This window comes from Macrotis lagotis, chromosome 1, assembly GCF_037893015.1.
Source record: "Macrotis lagotis isolate mMagLag1 chromosome 1, bilby.v1.9.chrom.fasta, whole genome shotgun sequence".
NCBI classification, from domain to species: Eukaryota; Metazoa; Chordata; class Mammalia; order Peramelemorphia; family Peramelidae; genus Macrotis; species Macrotis lagotis.
In genome coordinates, this window is record NC_133658.1 from 582,672,448 (window position 1) to 582,695,472 (window position 23,025).

The 23,025-nt window shown below is 34.4% G+C and overlaps 1 protein-coding gene across 7 annotated transcripts in view; it reads right to left on the bottom strand.

Moving 5' to 3' along the window:
* The window catches only part of LOC141507266 (choline-phosphate cytidylyltransferase A), a 73,483-nt gene that overhangs the window by 19,576 nt on the left and 30,882 nt on the right, over positions 1–23,025 (bottom strand). For 6 of the 7 annotated variants that reach the window (XM_074214769.1, XM_074214765.1, XM_074214767.1 and 3 more), the window contains 3 exons: positions 16,768–16,815; positions 11,983–12,109; positions 10,445–10,544 (listed from right to left, as the gene is read on the bottom strand). In XM_074214769.1, the coding sequence (XP_074070870.1) occupies positions 10,445–10,544; positions 11,983–12,109; positions 16,768–16,772 (232 nt within the window). In that variant the 5' untranslated portion in view covers positions 16,773–16,815. Of the gene's footprint in view, positions 1–10,444; positions 10,545–11,982; positions 12,128–14,533; positions 14,553–16,767; positions 16,816–23,025 lie in introns of all 7 variants that reach the window. The other variant, XM_074214772.1, reaches the window with a different exon arrangement.

Genomic DNA, 23,025 nt, shown 5'->3' on the forward strand with positions numbered 1-23,025 from the left:
ATTTATATTTTAAAAAACTTTAAAACTAATGATAGCAATAAAACTTTATAGCACACAAAAGAGAAAGAGATTAGAATTTCATCATTGTGGTTCTGTCCAATGTAATTTTTTCCAGTCTTGCTAATTACTTTCTAATTACTATATACTTTTTAGTAAATAATTCAAGATCTTTCTCCCTGGAGGCAGCTAGGTGGCACAGTGGATAGAGAGGCAGCCCTGGAGTCAGGAGGACCCGAGTTCAAATATGACATCAGACACTTAATAATTGCCTGGCTGTGTGATCTTGGGCAAGTCACTCTCAACCCCATTGCCTTAAAAAAAATCTTTCTCCCTTCATTCCATCTCCTGCACTTCAATATTCATTTTAATAACCTAATCATAATTCTAACCACCTCCCTTCTTCACCCATCTTTGAGACACATGTTTACAATCCCTTGGAATTATACCAATTCATTTAGCTATTTTCTCAGCAGTATGATGATTCAAGACTATACCAAAAGACTTGTGATAAAAAAATGTTGTCTCCAGAGAAAGAACTGCTGGTGTCTTGAACACAGACAGAAGCATACTATTTGTTGCTTTCATTCATTTTTTTCTAGTTTGAATTTTTTCCCAAATACTGGCTAACATTGTAATACATCTTACAGGACTGCACATGTATAGTGGATATCAGACTGGTTACCATCTCAGGGAGAAAAGGTGGGAGAAAGTACAAAAAAATTAGAAAGTCAAATGTAATTGGAAAAAATGTTATTAAAAATATTATCAACTCCAATTATATTAAATTATATTTAAAATTATATCCTTAACCACCACTACTTCCTTTCTCTTCCTGCCTGCCTTCCTCCTGTCTTAAAATAAACCTACTCTTTACCCTTACTGTTTATGGCAATTGACACACCAACACATCCATGTTTCCTATTTCCTTTCTGTAGGGGCATATGACACATCTTGACAATATTTCTTCATACTTAACAGTCTACATTAGGGACTCATTTTTCCCATAACAATTTTTCTAACCTTCCTAATTTCTTCATTCTTAAAAAAAAATTAATTATTTTCATCCATATGCACGTGTATTTTTTAAGTTACAAAATTGCCTTCTACCTTCCCTTCCTAACCCCTCCCCTCAAAGACAGTAAGGCTAGCATTTTATATACCTATTTTCATAAACATGTTAACAGATTAGTTATTTTTGGTATGAGGAATTAAGATTAAGGGAAAGAGAAACATAAGAGATAATTTTTATAAAGTTTTCATCAGATTCTGAAGGGTTGGTTTTTTTTTTATGTTTTGTTTTGTTTTTCTTCCTCTGAATGGGGATAATATAGTCTATAGCCAGTTCTGGTTTCTTATAGAACAAAAGTATTCATAGTATTCATGTACCACGGTATTCCATAGTATTCATGTACTGAGGTGTTGTGAGGTGATACCTCATTGTTTTAATTTGCAATTCTCTAATCAATAATGATTTGGAACATTTGTCATATGATTATATATAGCTTTAATTTCTTCATTTGAAAAATGTTCATATCCTTTGACATTTATCGATTGAGGAATGACTTGTGACCTTATAAATATGATGCAATTCTCTATATATTTTAAAAATGAGACCTTTATCAGAACTCCTAGTTTGTGAAGATTGATTCCCATCTTTCTGCTTTCCCCTCTAATTTTGGCACCATTGATTATAATAGTGCAAAATCTTTTTAACTTAATACACTCAAAATCATTCATTTTGCAGCTTACGTGTTCTAATTCTTGTTTGATCATAAATTTATCCCCTTTCCATAAAACTGATAGAATATTTCTTGGTCTATTAATTTATCTATGGTATAGTTCTTTTTTTTCAAGGCAAATGGGGTTAAGTGGCTTGCCCAAAGCCACACAGCTAGGTCATTATTAAGTTTCTGAGACCGGATTTGAACCCAGGTACTCCTGACTCCAAGGCCGGTGCTTTATACACTATGCCACCTAGCTGTCCCTGGTATAGTTCTTTATGTCTAAATCCTGGACCCATTTTGACCTTATTTTGGTATAGGGTGTGAGAGATGTGGATCTTTGCCTAGTTTTTGCTATACCATTTTCCAGTTTTCCCAATAATTTTTGTTAAATAGTGAGTTCTTACCCCAGAAGCTGGTGTCTTTGGGTATGTCTAATAGTAGACTGTTGTAGTCATTTACTGTGACTTCTTTTGAACCTGTCCTAATCTACTATCCATTACTCTATTTCTTAAACAGTACCAGGCAGTTTTGATGATTTATAGTAATAGTTTTTGATCTGGTAGAGCTAGGTCACCTTCCTTTACATTTTTTTTTCATCAGTTCCCTTGCTATTCCTTAACCTTTTGTTACTCCAGATAAATTGGTATTATTTTTTACCCAACCATGAGCATTTGACATTTTTCCAATTATTTAGATAATGACTTTATTTGTGTGACATTTTATATGGGTGATTTATAACTGAGTTCATACAGTTTCTGGGTTTGTCTTGGGAGGTAGATTTCCAAGTATTTAATGTTATTTATAGTTATTATAAATGGAATTTCTCTATCTCTTGCTCTTGGGCTTTATTGTTCATATATAAAAATGCTGATGATTTATGTGAGTTTATTTTATATCCTGCTACTCTGCTGAATTTGTTAATTGTTTCAAGGAATTTTTTAGATGATTTTCTCAGGTTCTCTCAATATACCATCATATCTTCTGCAAAGAATTGAAAGCTTTGCTTCCTCATTGCCAATTCTGATTCCTTCTATTTCTTTTTCTTCTCTTATTGCTACAGCTAGCATTTCTAATACGATATTGAATATTAATGGTGATGATAGGCATCCTTGTCTCATCCGATTTTATTACAAATGTTCCTAGTTTATTCCCATTACATATAATATTTGTTGTTGTTTTCATTTATTTATTTATTTGTTTGTTTTTAGATTTTTGCAGGGCAAATGGGGTTAAGTGGCTTGCCCAAGGCCACACAGCTAGGTAATTATTAAGTGTCTGAGACTGGATTTGAACCCAGGTACTCCTGACTCGAGGGCCAGTGCTTTATCCACTAGGCCACCTAGCTGCCCCTAATATTTGTTGATGTTGATTCTTCCTGGTTTAGGTATCAACACCATGTTAGTGTCATAAAAGGAGTTTGGCAGAACTCCTTCCTCTCCTATTTTTAAAAATAGTTTCTGTAGAATAGGAATTAATTGTTCCCTAAATGTTTGGCAGAATTCACTTGCAAATCCATCTGGATCTGGAGACTTTTTCTTAAGGAGATTATTGATGGTTTCTTCAATTTCTTTTTTTCTGAAATGGGTTTTTTAAAGTAATTTATTTCCTCTTCTTTTAATTTGAGCAGTTTTATTTTTGTAAATTCCTCCATTTCACTCAAATTATCCAATCTATTGGCATACAGTTCAGCAAAGTAGCTTCAAATTATCTCTTTAATTTCCTCCTCATTGGTGGTTAGTTCACCCTTTTTGTTTTTGATACAGGAAATTTAGTTATCTTTTTTTTAAAAAATCAGATTAACCAAAGGTTTGTCTATTTTATTGGCTTTTTCATAAAATCATCTCTTAGTTTTATTTATGAGATCAAAGGTTTTCTTGCTTTCAATATCATTAATCTTTCCCTTGGTTTTCAGAATTTCCAATTTGGTATTTAATTGGGGGAATCTTTAATTTGTTCTTTTTCCTAGCTTTTTTAGTTGCATACCCAATTCATTGATCTCTTTCTCTATTTTATTCATATAGGCATTTAGAGATATAAAGATATCCCCTTCAAAACTGCCTTGGCGGGGCAGCTAGGTGGCCTAGTGGATAAAGCACTGGCCCTGGAGTCAGGAGTACCTGGGTTCAAATCCGGTCTCAGACACTTAATAATTACCTAGCTGTGTGGCCTTGGGCAAGTTACTTAACCCCATCTGCCTTGCAAAAACCTAAAAAAAAAAAAAAACCTGCCTTGGCTACATCCCTTGGTATGATGTCTCATTATTATCATTTTCTTGAATATAATAACTAATTATTTCTCAGGTCTTCCTGACACCAGGGCTAGAGCTCTATTCACTGCACCAACTATCTGCCCCTTATTATTTCTATTATTTGCTATTTGATCCACCCATTATTTAAGATAATGTTATTTAATTTCCAATTAGTTTTTGGTTCATCTTTCCATGACCCTTTATTTTTATGTAATTTTTATTGCATCATGGCCTGAGATGTATTTATTATTTCTGCCTTTCTGCATTTGATAAGGATTTTGTGCCCGAATACATGGTCAATTTTGGTACAGGTGCCATGTACTGCCAAGAAAAAGCTATGTTCTTTTCTATCCCTATTAAGTTTTCTCCAGAGGTCTATCATATATACGTCTTCTAAGATTTTATTCACCTTCTTAACTTCTATCTTGGTTATTTTGTTGATAGGTTTTTATTTAGTTCTGAGAGAGGGAGACTGAGGTCTCCCTTTATTAAAGTTCTGCTGTCTATGTCTCCTTGTAACTCACTCAGCTTTTCCTCTAAGAATTCAGATGCCTATAACACTAGGTAGTAATGGTATAGCTTCATTACCAATCTTGCCTTTTAAGAAGATGTAGTTTCTCCTTCCTTATCCTTTTTACTTTATCCGAGATTAAGATCTGCTACCCCTTATTTCTTTACTTCAGCTGAAGCATAATATATTTTGCTTCAACCTTTTACCCTGTATAGACTCTGCTTCAAATGTGTTTCTTGTAAACAACATATTATAGGATTCTTGTCTTTAATCCATTTCATTCCATTCACATTTACAATTAAGATCACTAATTCATTATTTCACTCCATGCTATCTTCCTCAATTTATATTTTTCTTTCCTTTTTTCTTATTCCTCTAATCAAAATTTTACTACCTTTCCTCTTTGACTTTTCTTTAAAAATTTAACTTTGTTTATGTGCACTTAAATCTTCACCTTCCCTTTTATCAGTCCCTTCTTCCCTTATCTTTCCTTTTCCCAGGCTCCCCCCTTCCTTCCTGTAGATTAGGGTAGATTTATTAAACCCAAGTGGGAATGTATCTTATTCACTCTCTGGGCTAAATCTATCAAATAGAATTTACTCAGCATTCACATTCTCCCTTCTTTCTCTCTAAAATTATAAATCTTTGTGCCTTTTCCTTTGGTATTATTTATCACTCTAGGACTATTAATCAAGTATCATCAAACACATTTTGATTATTTGATTACTTGATAAGGAGCATTGTCTCAGATTATAATTATAATCATTTTTTCTAAGTATCTTTCAAGTACACACAATCTTCCTCATGAGCTACATCATTTTTGAACAGTTTGTGTCCCTTCCCTCAGACCTATTTTCTCTCATACTTTATTTCCCCCTTCCCCTCCCCCACCTAAGGTTGGGTATTTAAAATCTTGTTAAGTGAAGCAAGGTTTCCTCTCCCACTTTACCACCACCCCCACCTCCACCCAGGGTACTTAACCCCTTATTTTTTTTCCCATTTAAAGATTTTATTTATTTTGAGTTTTACAATTTTCCCCCTAATCTTACTTCCCCCCACACACAGAAGGCAATTTGTCAGTCTTTACATTGTTTCCATGATATACACTGATCCAAATTGAGTGTGGTGAGAGAGAAATTATATCTTTAAGGAAGAAACAAAGTATAAGAGATAGCAAGATCAGATAATAAGATATCAGTTTTTTTCCTAAATTAAAGGTAATAGTCCTTGGCCTTCGTTTACTTAACTCCTTATTAAGTGAAGTATGGGTTAAGTCAAATCCTGATCTAATTAATGGCAAGAATCTTAAAAGATCTCTGGAGGTCTCACCTGAGAATTTTACAAATAATTCTAAGTTACAGAGACACTGACTCAGAACCTCACAGTTTAAGAGGCGCTCATTAGACAAGGTGCTAAGTGCAGAAGAATTAAAGTGGGTCAAAGGATAATGAAATACTGAAGTTTAAATTTAACACCTCTGCTTTTCTTCAGGGCTTTTTGTCTCAAATACAGTGATGCCATCTTGGACTTCCTTCAATGGGGAGATAAGAACCATATCCATTAGGTTCATTCTTTTCAAATATATTCTACCCTTTAATTATTCTAAGAGAAATAAAGTTCTACAGAATTAGAAGTGGTATCTCTTCCCTTTTAGGGTTATATACAATTTGATGGTCTTAACCAACATTTGTTTTATTTTGGTTTTTTCTTCCCCTTTTCATTTACCTTTTTATGCAACTCTTGGTCATGTATTTGGTGACTGAATTCTCTGTTCAGTTCTGGTCTTTGTGTCAGGAAATTCTGGGAGTCTTCCATTTCCTTGAACATCCATCTTTTTTTCCTGGCAGTATATGCTGAATTTTGCAGGATAATACATTCTGGATTATAATCCCAGGTCCTTAGCTCTATGAAATATGTTTTTCCAGGTCTTCTGATCCTTCAGTGTTGAGGTTTGATAGGTTCTATTTGAGTCTGATTGTGTTTCCTTTGTATTTGAATTATTTTCTTTTTGCTGCTTGCAATATTCTCTCCTTTATTTGAGTGTTCTGGAATTTGGCTATTACAGCCAAAGTTTTTATCTTGGTTTCTCTTTCTGGAGGGGTTTTGTAGATTCTTTCAATGGTTATATTGTTAGCTTAACCTAGTAGATTTGGACAGTTTTCCCTTATTTTCTGCATGATGTTTTCCAGGTTCTTTTTCTTTTTTTTTGATGGAAGCTTTCTGGTAATCCATTGATTCATAGATTGTATCTATTTTCCAGGTCATTTGTTTTCCTGAAAAGGTACTTTACATTTACTTCAATTTTTTCAGCCTTTTTATTTTATTTGATGGAATCTTGTAGTCTTTGTAGATTCGTTGGTTTCTATTTGTTCAATTCTAATTTTTAGGGTTTTACTTTCTTCAATTAGCATTTGTAATTCCTTTTCCACTTGGCTATTTTTAGTTTTTTTTTATTTTGGGTTTTTTTTAGAAAGATTTTATTTTTGAGTTTTACAATTTTTTCCCTATTCTTGCTTCCCTTCCCCCCACCCCACAGAAGGCAGTCTGTTAGTCTTTACATTGTTTCCATGCTATACATTGATCTAAGTTGAATGTGAGGAGAGAGAAAACATATCCTTAAGGAAGAAAAATAAAGTATGAGAAAGCAAAATTATATAATAAGATAACGGTTTTTTTTTTTCTAATTTGAAGGTAATAGTCTTTGGTCTTTTTTCAAAGTCCACAATTCTTTCTCTGGATACAGATGGTATTCTCCATTGCAGATATCCTAAAATTGTCCCTGGTTGTTGCACTGATGGAATGAGCAAGTCCATCAAGGTTGATCATCACTCCCATGTTGCTGTTAGGGTATACAGTGTTTTCTGGTTCTGCTCATCTCACTCAGCATCAGTTCATGCAAATCCTTCCAGGCTTACCTGAATTCCCATCCCTCCTGGTTTCTAATAGAATAATTTTCCATGACATACATATACCACAGTTTGTTAAGCCATTCCTCTATTGCAGGACATTCATTTAATTTCCAATTCTTTGCCACCATAAACAGGGCTGCTATGAATATTTTTGTACAAGTGATGTTTTTACCCTTTTTCATAATCTCTTCAGGGTATAGACCCAGTAGTAGTATTGCTGGATCAAAGGGTACTCACTTTTTTGTTGCCCTTTGGGTGTAATTCCAAATTGATCTCCAGAAAGGCTGGATGAGTTCACAGCTCCACCAACAGGACACCTAATTTCTTCCTTCCTTCCTTCCTTCCTTCCTTCCTTCCTTCCTTCCTTCCTTTCTATCTATCTATCTATCTATCTATTTATTTATTTTAGGTTTTTGCGAGGTAAATGGGGTTAAGTGACTTGCTCAAGACCACACAACTAGGTAATTATTAAGTGTCTGAAATCAGGTTTGAACTCAGGTATTCCTGACTCCAGGGCTGGTGCTCTATCCACTTCGCCACCTAGCTGCCCCCTAATTTCTTCTTAATAAAAAAACATATCACAACTCACAATACTTTAAGGGTATGACTTAAGACTCCTACTTCACTAAGAAGACTGAGGACTTCTAATGACCTCATTCAGTCCTTCCTTGTCATTTCTCCAACTTTGTCTTATTTAATAACATTTTTTCTTCTTTTCCCCTCTTTACCTTTTCATGTATCTCTTAAGCCTCCTGTTTGTAAGACCAATTTTCTGTTTAGCTCTGGTCTTTTCATCAGGAAAAGTTGAAAGTCTCCTATTTTTCTCCTAATTTTGTTTCAATACCAACCACACTCTCAATTTTCCTCCTAACTCTCAACCACTTCCCTCTCTCTCTCTTGATTTTATCTTGGTTCTTCTCAGAACCTTAGTAGGGATATTCTCAAGGATCTGTCCTAACTCTTCTCTCCCAATTGTCTCTTCTTTGGCAATCTCATTCACTCTCATATCGCCATATGAGATATCTTATGGAGATCAGGCCTAGGTCTGACCCTTTGAGGGCTAAATCCATACCTCACTCTGGAACATGTCCAAAAACTGGATTTATTATCATTCTCCCTCAATTTGCTTCTTTTTTTTTGACTTCACTACTGCTGCCTGACCATCATTAATTAAGATTTCTATATTTGTTACTTATCTTTGATGATCTCCTATTCCAAACCAATTTACCAGTTTTCCTCAATTCCAGCACTGTTATAGGTCTCTAATTAGTCCCCTCCCTCCTCCTTATTTCAAATGTTTCCTTTCTGGCACAAACCCTCACGATAATGAAATTTATTTGGTATATATTTATAAGTATACATGTCAGCTCCCGGATAGAATAGGTGTTCCTTAAAGGAAACAAATGTGAATTCTTTTTTGTCTTTGTTTCCCCAGCCTTTAGCATAAGACCTAATATACAGTAGGTATTTAATGTAAGGTTGATGATTAACTGACTGATGAAATAACCTCCCTTCAGGTTCCTACATTCTAATTGGTCTTTTTACTGATGCCAGGAAAATCTTTCTTATGCACAGATGTGCTCAATTACATTTCTGAACAAAACAATTTCAGTAATTCACTACTACCTATTAAAACTTCAAACTAATTTGCTCAGCATCATGGTCAGCAGAAGCCAAAGTTGTTCTCAATTCTTGAAATGCCCTCCTCTCCTTCCCTAACTCCCTGAATTCTTACCCATCTTTTTTTTTTAGGTTTTTGCAAGGCAAATGGGGTTTAAGTGGCTTGCCCAAGGTCACACAGCTAGGTAATTATTAAGTGTCTGAGACTGGATTTGAACCTAGGTACTCCTGATTCCAAAGCTCTATCCACTGCACCATCTAACTGACCCTAGAATTTTTAAGGTATTGGGAATATGCACCTCGTTTATATTTCCCTGTCTTCCCTTTACTAATGGACAAAGAAAATATCTTGGTCAGCTAAGTCAATGAAATAAGTCAATGAAATAATATGGACCAAGGTCCTGCTCTGCCATCAAGAGGCCTCTGACTGGTTTCAAGTGAGTCATAAGTTGCATGAATGAAACTGCTCCATTTATCATGTCCCACTAAGCAAGTTCCAAAGACAATTTTCTAGAAGATGTCCCTCTCCTCATCTTAAGGACTTGAATAATTACATACTCCATATGTAAAGCCAAGATAGACCAAGTTAATCCTAGGCAAATTTAGGAAATTTAGCATCACCCAAACAGAATAAAAAAAAGAAAGAATTTTAAGAATGAGGATGAAGGGGGGTGGCTAGGTGGCTTAGTGGATAACAGCACTGGCCCTGGAGTCAGGAGTACCAGACACTTAATAATTACCTAGCTGTGTGGCCTTGGGCAAGCCACTTAACCCCATTTGCCTTGCAAAAACCTAAAAAAGAATGAGGATGAAGGCTGGGCCAAATGCCAGATTTTGGAACTTCAAATCAGTATGTAATACAGTCACCAAGGAGTGAAGAGTAATTGAGATGAATAAATATCTGCATAAAAAAAAGATGAAGCTGACAATGTTTGAGGAAAGATTGGGGGCAGGAAGACTGACAGCAAAATACTGCAATTGTCCAGGAACAAGACAATGAGGAGTTAGACTAGGGTTGTGATAGGAGGAATGGAGAATGCATATATGAGAAGCTGTAAAAGTAGAATTAACAGTAATTTGCAACTAACTGAATTTTGGCAATAGGGAAGTTAGCTGACAGAAATTTTTAACTGAGGTTATAGAGAGAAAAATAATACCATAGAGCAAGGTATATTGCTACCCATTTCAGTATATAACCAAGCCAACAATCTGGAGGAGGAAAGTACAACCGCAAAAAGTTCGCAAATGAATGAAGCTCAGACAGGATGGAATATGTCCTTCCAAACAGTAGCAAAACAGACTTTTATATATTTAAAGAGTACAATAACTATTATGCAAATTTATACCATGCAAATCAATGTTTTGTAAATACTATGAGATACTGAAAAATGAACAAGAATAAGGAAGCACATTTAATGTGAAATTTACTTACAAGGAGTCCCTCTCCTGGCCTCTTCCATAGTTACTCTGGCATAGGGCTTACTGTAGTCAAGCTCAATTTCATCTGAAAATGGGGCTGGCTCCTTTAACCCCTTTAAAAAGAGTAAAGGAAAAGAAACAAAGTCAAGTTTTCATTGAAGAAAATGGATAGGGGCGGCTAAAAACATAAAAAATAAGAGAGGGAAGGATCTTAAAGCTCAGCTTCAAACAACTTCTGGGGATCTGTACCCCTATTACTCTTTCCTGTCTTTTATTCGGTAAAGATTGGTCCCAAGGGTGCAGGCCCCTTTCACCCACACAAACACTCTGGCATATCCTGAGCATCAAACTGGAATGGGGCTGGGCTGGAGCCTAAGGGGGTCAGGCACTAATTATGAAATAGCTAAAGGGAAGGGCTATGTGGCCTGTGAGTCATCTGGTTCCTTGCTGCTCAGGAGATTTTGCCTTGCAAAAACTAAAAAAAAAAAAAAGATGACAATGAAATTACTAGAGGAAAGGCAAATTAAAAAAACCCAAACTTTAAATTAAATAACCTGACCTCAGTGAGACTACATGGAGTAATCTAATCTCTTTTTAACAAAGGTGAGGGAGGTGGTCTTTATGGGATGAGGTCAGAGATCCAGGTAGAGGTTTTCATAACAGTTCTTTTTTTTTACGGTTTTTTTTTAGTGTTTTTTCTTTTGCAAGCAAACGGGGTTAAGTGGCTTGCCCAAGGCCACACAGCTAGGTAATTATTAAGTGTCTGAGACCGGATTTGAACCCAGGTACTCCTGACTCCAGGGCCGGTGCTTTATCCACTTCTCCACCTAGCCGCCCCCATAACAGTTCTTAAGGAATCTCTTCCCCACTTATGTTCTTGAGTTTCTCAAACACTAGATTTGTTTTCTTATTACTTTGGCTTCTTGTTTAACTAGTCTAGTTCACTGATTATTTTTTTTTCAATTTTTAAGCTATTATCAAATAGTTTGGATAATTATTTATACTGGGAAATTCTGGTATTTTCTCCACTGCAAATAAAGCCCAATCTAATTTCAGAAAAAACTTTTTAATCATATTAAAGAAGAAACTTTCTATATCTATGATTTTTTAATGGTTTTCAACTTACATGAACTTTTGCAATTTGTCATATATATATATGACTTGAATATAAATGTTTAATGTCATAAAAAATTAGAGGAGAGAATTCTTAGACAAACAAAGGAGAGAAAGACAATCATAAAACTGAAAACAGATGAGTTAGGTTACATTAAATTAAAAATATTTTGCACAAACAAATCAAAGCAGATAAAAGTATAAAAGTAATTGTTAAAAAGATAATTTATATCAACCATTATTGATAAACATTTGTTTGATAACAAGATATAAGGGCTATACTATACTATCACAGACAGAATAAGTCTTCTGACAACTATATGGATAAGCAATCTTTCTACTATTTAAGAGAACATGCAAAACTGATCTCACTAATATTATATCAATTTCTCCTCAAGGTGAGAAATGTCAAACCAAAAAAATCCCTTGTTTACTTACAATTGAGCAACGAGGTATTTTGACAAGAATCCCATCTTCTTCTGTTGCCCCATTGGGTCCAGTTGATTCTCTCCTCCTCTTCCTTGAATTCAATTTGGTTGAAGTTGGTGCATCCATTTTCTCTAACCTGGACACAGAAGATTTCCTTCTTATTTAGAAAGAAAAGGCAAGCTAACATTTCAGTGACACAAAAAAAAAAACATATACTCAGCAAATGATCAAATCCAAATCTTTCTACACAAGACTGACCAATTTTCTTTAGCATAAACAGTAATACTCAATGAGGCATAGTAGCTGGTAGAAGAGTGAAATATCTGAAAGGGTGGTCAAACCCTTATTCCTCCCCTTCTTACTCCCTACAACTCCATTTGTGTACATAAAATATACTACATATTGTAGCTTACAAGCATGTTTGTAATCACACTGTATTTAAATTCTTATTGCAAGTCAAAGATTAGAATTTCTTAGCTTAAAAAGCAGGTAAGTTCTACTACTGTTTATATCTGTGGCAGATTTCTGAAGGTATAGTAGTGCACAGGAAACTTGGTGAAATTGGTCTGGCACAGAATAGGGACAAGTTCCACTCCCCAACCCCTCTACCCCAAGATAAGAACAAACTGAGACATTTGCAATCTAGTGCATGAGACTATACTTTGATCAAAATCCTATTCTAATCAAATGTTTATTTCCTGAGAATATACCCCAACCCAACCCTTACTGATAATGAAGTAATATGCTGAAGCAAAGGTAAAGTGAATTGAATTCTAAGGACAGAACTTAATAACTTAAGGATTAACATGCTAAATAAACAAAACCTCATGTAATGAAAGTTCATCTTCAAATAAAAGCAAGTTAACTGTTGAGAGATACAGACAAACGGATAGTCAGAGACTGCAATTTGAAAGCATAAATTTACAGCCTAGGTGGCGTAGTGGATAAAGCACCGGCGCTGGAGTCAGGAGTACCTGGGTTCAAATCCGGTCTCAGACACTTAATGATTGCCTAGTTGTGTGGTCTTGGGCAAGTCACTTAACTCCATTTGCCTTGCAAAAAAAAACTAATAAAAAAATAATATAAGCCGATTCAAACTTCTCCTCTCTGTCTCCTCTTTCTATCTCTCATTCATTCTTCCTTTCAACCAGCAGTTACTGAGTTTCCATGATAGAGCTATAATGGATGTTGTGGAAAATTTAAAAATTATATATTTGGGATACAATCCCTGTCCTCAAATATTTTTCTCCCACTGCCAAGCCTAACTTCCAACTGGAACCTTGAGGTTCACCCCCCTTTTCACTAAGTCTAAACTGCTTTTGCTCATTCTGTGCACTTTCTAGGCTACCAGAACTGAAGCAATGCTTAGGCATAACTACTGGGCTAGCTACAGACAAAAGGAAAAGGCATTGAAAAATCCAAGAATCTCTAGTATAAAAAAGTAGTAGAGATGATTAGAAGAATGGGGGCAAAAAAACAATCGCAAGTACTCACTGAAACACAGCCTCAAACAACACAAAGATACCAGGTCATAATATCAATCAATGACCTCTGGTACAGTTTTCAAAGGCTCTACTGGCCAGGGTTCTGGTGTAGCAAATTAACTTTAGGTAAAATCATAGAACAGGTGAAATCTGCCTTTGACTTACTTCTCTTGAAAGCTAGTTAAGTATTCCTTACTAAGGGATAATTAAAGATTTAGCTGATAAGGTTCAAGATAGTATCCCTTTCTAGGGTCATTTGCATTTTTTTTTTTTTTTTTACAAAAGGACCCTAAGGCCAACAAATTAGCAGCCAAAAGCCAGGAATCAGACTGGCTATTAGACAGTGTACCTTTGTGCTTCCCTACCCCCCAACTCCCCACAAAGGGCAAGTTGCTCATATTTTGATGTGCTCTTGCCTAGTATAGTGTGGGCAAAAAACTTTTTGAATTGAATTTGCCTGAGCACATCCTGAGCAGGAGCTTCTAGTGGAGGGCTATAACCTAACATTTGTCCTTTATTCTTAAAGAAGATCACAACATGGGCAGCAATGGATACAGCAGCAGTCCTGGAGTCAGGAGGACTTGAGTTCAAATCTAGCCTCAGACACTTAATAATTGTCTGGCTGTGTGACCTTGGGAAAGTCACTTAACCCCCAGGACTTTTTGAGTTGTATCCTCTGAGTCTAGGAATTGGTTTGTTAGGCTTAAACCAAGGCAGTCTCTAATTAGAAGCAGTTTTCTGAGTAGTAGAACATCTAGGTGGTAAATGTGGTGAAGGTCTATATTTGATAAGTTGGTTAATGTCCATAGAATAGTTATTCTTGTGATAACTGGCCTTTATAGTTGACTTATCAAGTCATCCTTGAGGTGAGTATCTCATGAGAAATGTAAGTATATATATAGACACACACACACACACACACACACACAGACACACACGTAGCTGGGGAAGCAGCTCCTTTCAAATCATCCTCTACCTTCCTGTTAGTAGCCCTCCAGGGTAGCTTAGGTGATGTAGTAGATAGAGCCCTGGCCTTAGAGTCAGGAGGACAAGAGATTGAAGCTGGCCCCAGACACTTGTCTGGAAGTTTCCTTCCTTGACTTTGCGCACAGAACAAGGGTTGTTTAACTTTTTTATACTGTAGATCCCCTTTCAGAATCAAGTTTTTAAATGCATAAAATAAAATGTTATTATAAAGGAAACCAATTATTCTGAAATATATTTATCAAAATATTTTTTAAAAAACCAAATTCATAGATGCCAAGTGAAGAACTACTCTTAAAGAGAGCACCCACCTAAACCCTGTCCTGTTGAGTTGGAAACTTTTGAAGGAATCTTTCCCAAATTACTCTGAAATTAAAGAAAAATAAAAACTATACATTTCGTTACTTTACTCTTAATTTGTGTCCTAATTAAATGTTTTTCTGTTTTAAAAACTGATATTCTCATCAATACCAAGCAGTCAACCAGTAGGGCACAAACTGCGGTATGACAGCATTCCAAAGGTCCACAAATCCATGGATCACAGGTTTAGCACTAGGAGGGAACTTAGAGGTAATCAAGTTCAACACCTTCATTTTATTGATGAAGAAACTGAGGTTAAATGACTTTCCTAGAGTCACACAGATGATCTCAGATATTTTTCCTGACTTAGAGGTTTTCCCAATTTTCCTGACTTCAACATCAGCACTCTACCCACTTTATTCCTTATTGCCTCTCAAAAAAAAAAGGAAAGGATTCATTTTCTAATAATCCCAAAGCAAAATGGTAGAAAAATGAAATAATAACCATAAAATACAGGATAGTTAAGTGTCATATGTTTGCTCTTATCATTACTAGTATCAGATAGAAATTGTCAGAATGCCAGTAACAAATCCTCCCTAAGGAAGATGTCTGGACTAAATGCTAAGAGTTAAACAATTCTATGTAATTCAAATAGTAAGAGGAAAGTAAGACCTACAAAAATATATTCTAATTCTTCATGCCTAGAAGTTATCATGAATCAAGGCAAGCAACAGATAGGTTCTTATTCTTTCATCATTTATCAAGTGAGGAATGATTTATATTCTTATAAATTTGACCTAATTTCCCATATGTTTGAGAAATGTTTATCAGAAAAACCCTATAAAAATGATTTATTCTAGTTTTCTGCATTTATTCTATTCTGGTTTTGCTTGTGCAAAATCTCTTTCTTGGTCATTAATTCCTTCCTTAGATCTGAGGTGGTAAAATTTTCCATGGATCTCCCAATTTGTTTATATCACCCTTTCATATATAAATCATGAATCCATTTTGACCTTTTCTCAGTATATGGTGTGAGTTGGTTGTTGAATTTGGCGAATCAGTTGTTAATTTATTTTATATGTTATAATAATTATGTCCAGAAATCTCCAAAACATTTTGGTAAACTGGGAGGCCTTTCAAAGAACTTTTTACACAGTCTGGCCTTTTTAATAAACTCCTTGAAGCATATTATATGTCTTTGATATATTGTATGCTTTGGTTTTTGCAAGGCAATGGGGGTAAAGTGACTTGCCCAAGGCCACATAGCTAAGTAATTATTAAGTGTCTGAGGCCAAATTTGAACTCAGGTTCCCCTGACTTCAATGCTAGTGCTCTATCCACTGTGCCACCTAGCTGCCCCCTGTTGAATATTCTTACTATGATCTCCTCAACCACTAGTATCCTTCCTCACCTCCATGTATTTAATAGTCTTGTATTTATTTTTTATTTATTCTGTATTCATATACATATATTTAAGATTGTTAAGTTCCTTGAGAACAGGACATATTTCATTTTTGTTCTCAGTATCACCACTGCTTAGCTGATAAAAAAATAGGCACAAAAAAAGATTGCTGATTAAGAGGTTCAACTAAATACCAATATGTGGCTCTAGTACCAAAGGTTCCTTCTAACTAAGGCTTAAAATACTACTAGTATGGCTGACAAAAAAAAAAAGCTTGGAATCTATTTCCTTGCTTTTTTTTTTGTTTTTTAGGTTTTTTTGCAAGGCAAACCGGGTTAAGTGGCTTGCCCAAGGCCACACAGCTAGGTAATTATTAAGTGTCTGAGACTGGATTTGAACCCAGGTACTCCTGACTCCAGGGCCGGTGCTTTATCCACTATGCCACCTAGCTGCCCCTATTTTCTTGATCTTTAGACCATACAATACCAGAATTATAAAAGATAGAAATGAATTATTCATAGTAAAGATAAATTTTGCCCCCAAAACACAATAATATACAATAATGTGCCTTTCTATTAACTTGAAATAAAGTTTCTTGAATTTTCTGTTAATGTTACTACTTACTGCATTTGTATTTCCAGCTTAGTCTCTTTTGAGGAATGCTCTCACAATCTTTAAAATAAAAAAAAAGATTTTTAAATCAATATATAGTCCTTTCATTTACTACAATTTGACTAATTTTGAAACACTGAATTGAAACTAGATATTGACAGCAATTTTTTTAAACATAAAATGGCATTATCATTGAATTGTCTGTTTAGGAAAATGCCTTATGGCTTTCATTACAGGTTTTTAGATGATCGTTTGTATTATTTGTTGGCACTTTTTTTTTCTTGAAGTAGTGCCTTTTTGTATATACAATAGTTGATCTATAAGCATTTGGAAATCTATACTCATGAGTTTTTATCATATAATTCACTCATTCTAGAGAAGCTACTTATAATTTTCATAAAGTGACTTACAGATCACTACAAGAATTCTACCCTTAAATGTTATCACCAAAATCTGAATTGAGCTAATCTACAGTAAAGCTATTAAGGAATGAAATGCCAGATTCCTGTAATAAATAGATTTTCATTAATATTGTTAATATTAGAGCAAGCTTTGACAAAGTGCCTGAAGAGATATAGAATATATATAGAGAGAGGGCAATTTATTTTAAGGCCATATTAAAGCAGTTCTGTGACAGTAAAAAGGAATTTGATGAGAAGCAAAATAAAATACACAATGAAAAAAATCAATATATATATAAAAACTAGACCTTAGATATGATCTTAAAAGTTTAGTGCTAAGCTTTAAATGGAAGAAACACTTTTGCTTTTAAAAATTCAAATCACAAACTTCATGAGAGAAATGCACTGAAGGTATAAAGGAGCAAACACATTTGTATGAATATTTAAGGATTTTTATCAGACTAAGAATATATGTGTTAATAGGAAATAAAGTATCATCCTATTATCCATCCAAACAACACAAACTGTTAAAATAGATATTATTATTCTGCCTTTCAGGAAGCCAACTACTAAAGTCAGGAGTTATAAAAATACAATTATGTGCCTTTAAAAGAAAAAAACTTTAAAAGTTCCAGCAGATGGGGATAGTACCTCAAGAAAATTCTTCAGGAATAAAGTAAGATGTAACATTCTTTAATTTCCAGAACAAAAAGTGAGAATAGTTTTCCTTTAAAAAGTGGCACCCAATGATTTCTCTCTCAACATATTCAATTTTGATCAATGTATAACATGGAAAAATGTAAAGATTGCCTTTCTGTGGGGGATGAGAGGAGGAAAGCAAGATTAGAGGGAAAATTGTAAAATTCAAAAAAAAAAAGGAAAAATAGGAAAAAAAGAACTTTTTTTTAAAAATGGCATCCAGACAGCACTGGTTCCCTCCCCAACTCCCAAACAACTAAACTTTAGCTAAGAAATAAGATTTCTTCAAAATATACAGCATTTACCTCTTTTGAAGCAGCATATTATGGTGGGAAAAGCAGTGGACAGGGAGTCAAGATATCTGAATTAGAGAAGGGAGGGGAGAAAGAAAAAAGGAGAGAGTAGAGGAGGAGGGGGGAAGGGGATGGCACAACAGGGAAGAAGGCAAACAGTAGTAAGAGGAAGGAAGGGGAGAAAAAAGGGGTTAGGGATAGAAAGGGTAAGAGGAAGGGATAGAAAGGAGAAAAGGAAGATGGGTATACTCTTTATCTTTTAAAAAAACAAGGATACTGAATTAGGTGATCACTAAGTTCCTTTCCAGTTCTAAAAATTCAATGATATAATACAGAGTTCTAAAAAAACAAAGAATGGCCCTACTGGTCAATTTATTCACTGAATAACTGAGTGCTTGTACTTGACACTAAAACTCAATTTCTGAACTTTACATTTGTGTCATCAAAAAAGATAATCTATTTGGATGTAGAATTTGAAAGGTTGTGAATTTTAAGGTAACTACACAAAGTTTTCATTACTGTAGATGAATGTATATATATAGGGGTATACAAACATATATATGTATACACATATATATTCGTACTAAAATACAACTGTGAAAGATGAATACATTATTGAGCAGCTAGATGGTACAGCAAATAGAGTGCCTCATTTATAAAAATAAGCTGGAGAAGGAAATAGTGAATTACTCTAGTATCATTGCTAAGAAAACCCCAAATGGGGTCATAAATTGTCAGGCACAAATGAAATAACCAAAAACAACTAAATAACAAAAAGTACATTCTAAGAGAGAATTACATTTTTTTCATATGCCCAGAGGAGATCAAAGAGGAAAATTATCCATATAGAAAAAAGTTCATATATGTGCACACACGTGTGCATACACATGTTTACATGTGCGCATATATACATACACACGTGTTTATGTGTGTGCATATATACACGTATGTTTATGTGTGTGCATTTATGTACACATATGAAGGAGTTCAAATATCAAGAAACCATAGTCAGGACAACACAAAACTTGAAAACTTCAACTATAAATGAGAGGAGAGCTTAGAATACAACATTTCAAAATGCAGAAGACACAGCAAATAGACAAGACAAAATAACTTACTCTGCATAGCTGAAGGGGAAAAAAAACGGGCCTTAAATAGAATAAGGACTTTTGAGCATTTTCGATAAAAATAGGCAAAGCTGAGTAGGAAGAATGCACAAAAATCCAGAGAAACCTAGAAGGATAAAATTATCTGAGTAATTGGAAGTCATTATATGATGATGCACAATTAACACTCTAATAGTGAGAGAAGAAAAATATGTCCTTTCAGAGCTTCACTGTCTTCAAAGGGTACTGAGGGAGTAAAAGAAAAAACAAGAGGTCTTGTTCTGTTCTAAGGGGGTGGAGGAAAAAAATAAAAGAAATATACTAGTGTACAAAGAAGGAAAAAGGGGGCAAATTTTCTATTTTTCCTAATTGATTTGAGTGAAAAGAATATTAAGGAAGGGATGGGAAGAACAGGCATCAGATGAACCTCACTCTTAACCAAAATGGACAAAGGAAAGTAAATCTCACACACATACTGTTGGGTGTCATCAGTCTTACGATAAGTGAAGATGGAGAAAAGGAGGATAATATCTCACAAGGAAAACTCAAGAAAAATCAACTGGAGTATCAGGTGGGAAGGGAGTTACAAGGTAAAAAAGAAGTGTGATCTATGGGAGCACCCTGAACTGAACTGTGGTTATATAGTGTGTACCATAATAACAAAATAATCAATTTCAGAGAATCCTGGCAGTATGAAATGGTGTAGATTGTGAAGTAAGCAGAAGCAAAAGAACAACGAACAATTTATAGAAAGGCAAAAACGACTCTCAAAGATTTAAGGAAGCTGATCAATTCAATGACATTAAGTTTCTGGAGAACATAAGATGAAGCTTGTTGCTCACCTCTTAAAGAGGCAATTAACTTTGACTATAAAAAGTGACATGAATTTTTCGACGTGGCTACTGCATGTATTTGTATTGCTTGACAATACTTATTTGTTAGAACACATTCATTTTCTGAGAGGCTGAAGAGAAGGAGATTAGTAACAGATATTTTTTAAAAGGACTATTGAAATATTTTGTAAAATTCGGAGAAGAAAACAGAAGAAAATTCTGAAGGAAGCACAGACAAGCAGAACAGTCTTGAAAGTAATTATATATAATTTATTATATACTTTTTTTAAAAAAGCAAGCAGCAAGAAATGTAGACTCATGGTTTCATATATAATCCTCTTGTGTTTGGCTTAATATATGGAAATGGGTTTTTTTGGTATTTAAAAACAGAATTTAAAAAAATTAAAGAATTTGTACAGTGAGAATAAATGACATAAGCTATAATACCTGTTTTTGATTATTCAAAGATTCTTTAAAATCTACCTCTACAAGTTTAGTTGAGTTTCTGATAGGTATATAACACTGTATCTTTTAATATTTTGCATAATAATTAAGTTGGGTCTGGAGGGAACATAAAACTTGTGATCAACTAACAACTTAATTATGCAATTAATTCTTTGAAACCTAAAACAAAGCTTTACATTTATTTTCAACTTTAACTGGGTTTAAGTCCAGAGTTCTGGCAGTCAAGTTCATTCTTTATAATGAATATGTATGAGGAACCCTCAAATTTATGAGCAATTGGAAATGGCTATTTGATAATGCAGCATTAACAAAATCGCTAAAATTGGCCAATTCCCGGAAATTTCTACATTAATCAAGATGCTGTATAAACAGCTATGCACTTACCCATAAAGTTAACAAGCATTAAAAAAGTTATTAAAATAGTCCTCAGCTACTATTCTTTTCAAAAAAGGAAATGAGGTTATTTCATCTTGACTTAAGTGTTATCTAATAATTACTTACTGCTCTTCTAATTACTTACAAGTTATTAATATTTCTGGGGACTAAATAAAAAAGGTTTATTGGTGTGTTGTTTCTAAAATCCATCCTCTTGCCCAGAGCTGCAACTGATTGATAATCTATCCAAAGTAACCATTCAGCAGTAGTTCTGAAATCAATCTGCACATTCCACTCCTTCAGCAAATTTTCAGCAGTTTCCAAGATTTTTAAAGAGGCAAAAGTACTACTACAAACTTAAAAGTGAGTGAGCCTGAAAAAATGTTTCTTTCTAACTTCCAATTGATTGCAAAAAGATGTAGGCCCATGACATTCACTCAGAAATAGACTCTTAAATATATGTGCTGACCATAAAGTCTCTAAAACACCCCCAACAAGCAAGTGCTTAACTCTCCACTAATTCAAGTTCCTACTCCTCTTTATCAAAATTTAGCTACATTACATGCATTTTGGCCCTCCTCAAATCATACCATTTATTTTACAAGTTTCTCTGATAACAACGGTCTCGTATCTAAGACGTATAAGAACTTATTGAAATTTGTTATATGATTCCCAGTAAATAAATGGTGAAAGGATATGACGAGGCAGTTTTCAAAGGAAGAAAAATTATCAACAGTGAAAAGAAAATATGCTTTTACTAATAATTAGAAAAGTGTAAATTAAAGCAGCTTTGAGGTTCTATTTCTACCCCCCCACATACATTATTAGTCCATTTAAAAAAGTTGGGAGCACCTTCAAAAAAATAAATACATAAATGTACTACTGATGGAGCTATGAGACATCTGGCCATTTAAGAAAGCAATTTAGAACTATGCTCCCCAAATTACCAAAACTATATATATATATATATTAACCCAGCTATTAGAACTATTCCTGCAATAAGTAAAAGAAAGATGAAAAGGACTATGTATAATAATATTGAGAGCTGTTCTTTTTCATAATAGCCCCAAACTGAAAACTAAAGGGATATGTACCCATCCATTTGGGAATATTTAATAAATTATTTCCCAAAAAGTTCTTGCCACCAAAGTCCTTGCTACTGTCAAACAGTTCATCATCAGAAACTGAAAAGATTTCAGTGGGAATGACATTTATAAAGAAGCATCCATTTTGCTATTACACCCTAAGGACCAGGGAATTTTTCCATTTGGCTTGTTTATGTTGTTGTTTGTCCTTCCTCCTTAAAGAAAACTAATGACATCGGGAAGGTGAAGTCTTGACTTGCAAGTGAATTAAATTTAAGTGAGGCAGAGTTATGCAAAGTAACCAGTATAATTCTCTCCTCTGGAGCCATCTGAGTTCAATGATATAGAGTAGAACAGGAGATGGCTGCAATGTCAATGAAATTCAGGGAGTCCTTAGTTTTTTTAATCTAAGGTCTTTTCTGTGTTTGTCTGGGGCAGCTAGCTTGGAGATTAAACAATAAGCATCACTTTAAAGTTTTTCAACCAAGTGTTTTACAGATATTATCTCATTTTATCCTCACAAAAACTCTGGGAGGTAGATGTTAGTATTACTCCCCACTTTACAGCTGAAGAAATAGATTTTTTTGGTTCATTTATTTTTGAATTTTACAATTTTCACCCTAATCTTCCTTCCCTTCCCCCTCCCCCACAGAAGGCAGTCTGATAGTCTAAACATTTTTTCCATGCTATACACTGATCAAAATTGAATGCCTTGAAAGAGAAATCATGTCCTTAAGGAAAAAACAAAATATAAGAGATAGCAAGATCACATAATAAGATAATGTGCTTTTTTTTTAATTTAAAGGTAATAGTCTTTGGTCTTTGTTCAAATGAGGAAATAGATTCAAGATAGAGGTTTAATGACTGCCCAAGTCACACAGTGATTTTAATTCAAGTTATTCTTACTCCAACTCTACATATACGAATTGTCTTCCCCATTACCACCTGAACTTCTTAATAACATAAATTGTATCTTGTTTTTCTATTTGTAATCTCAGTGCATAGCATAGCAC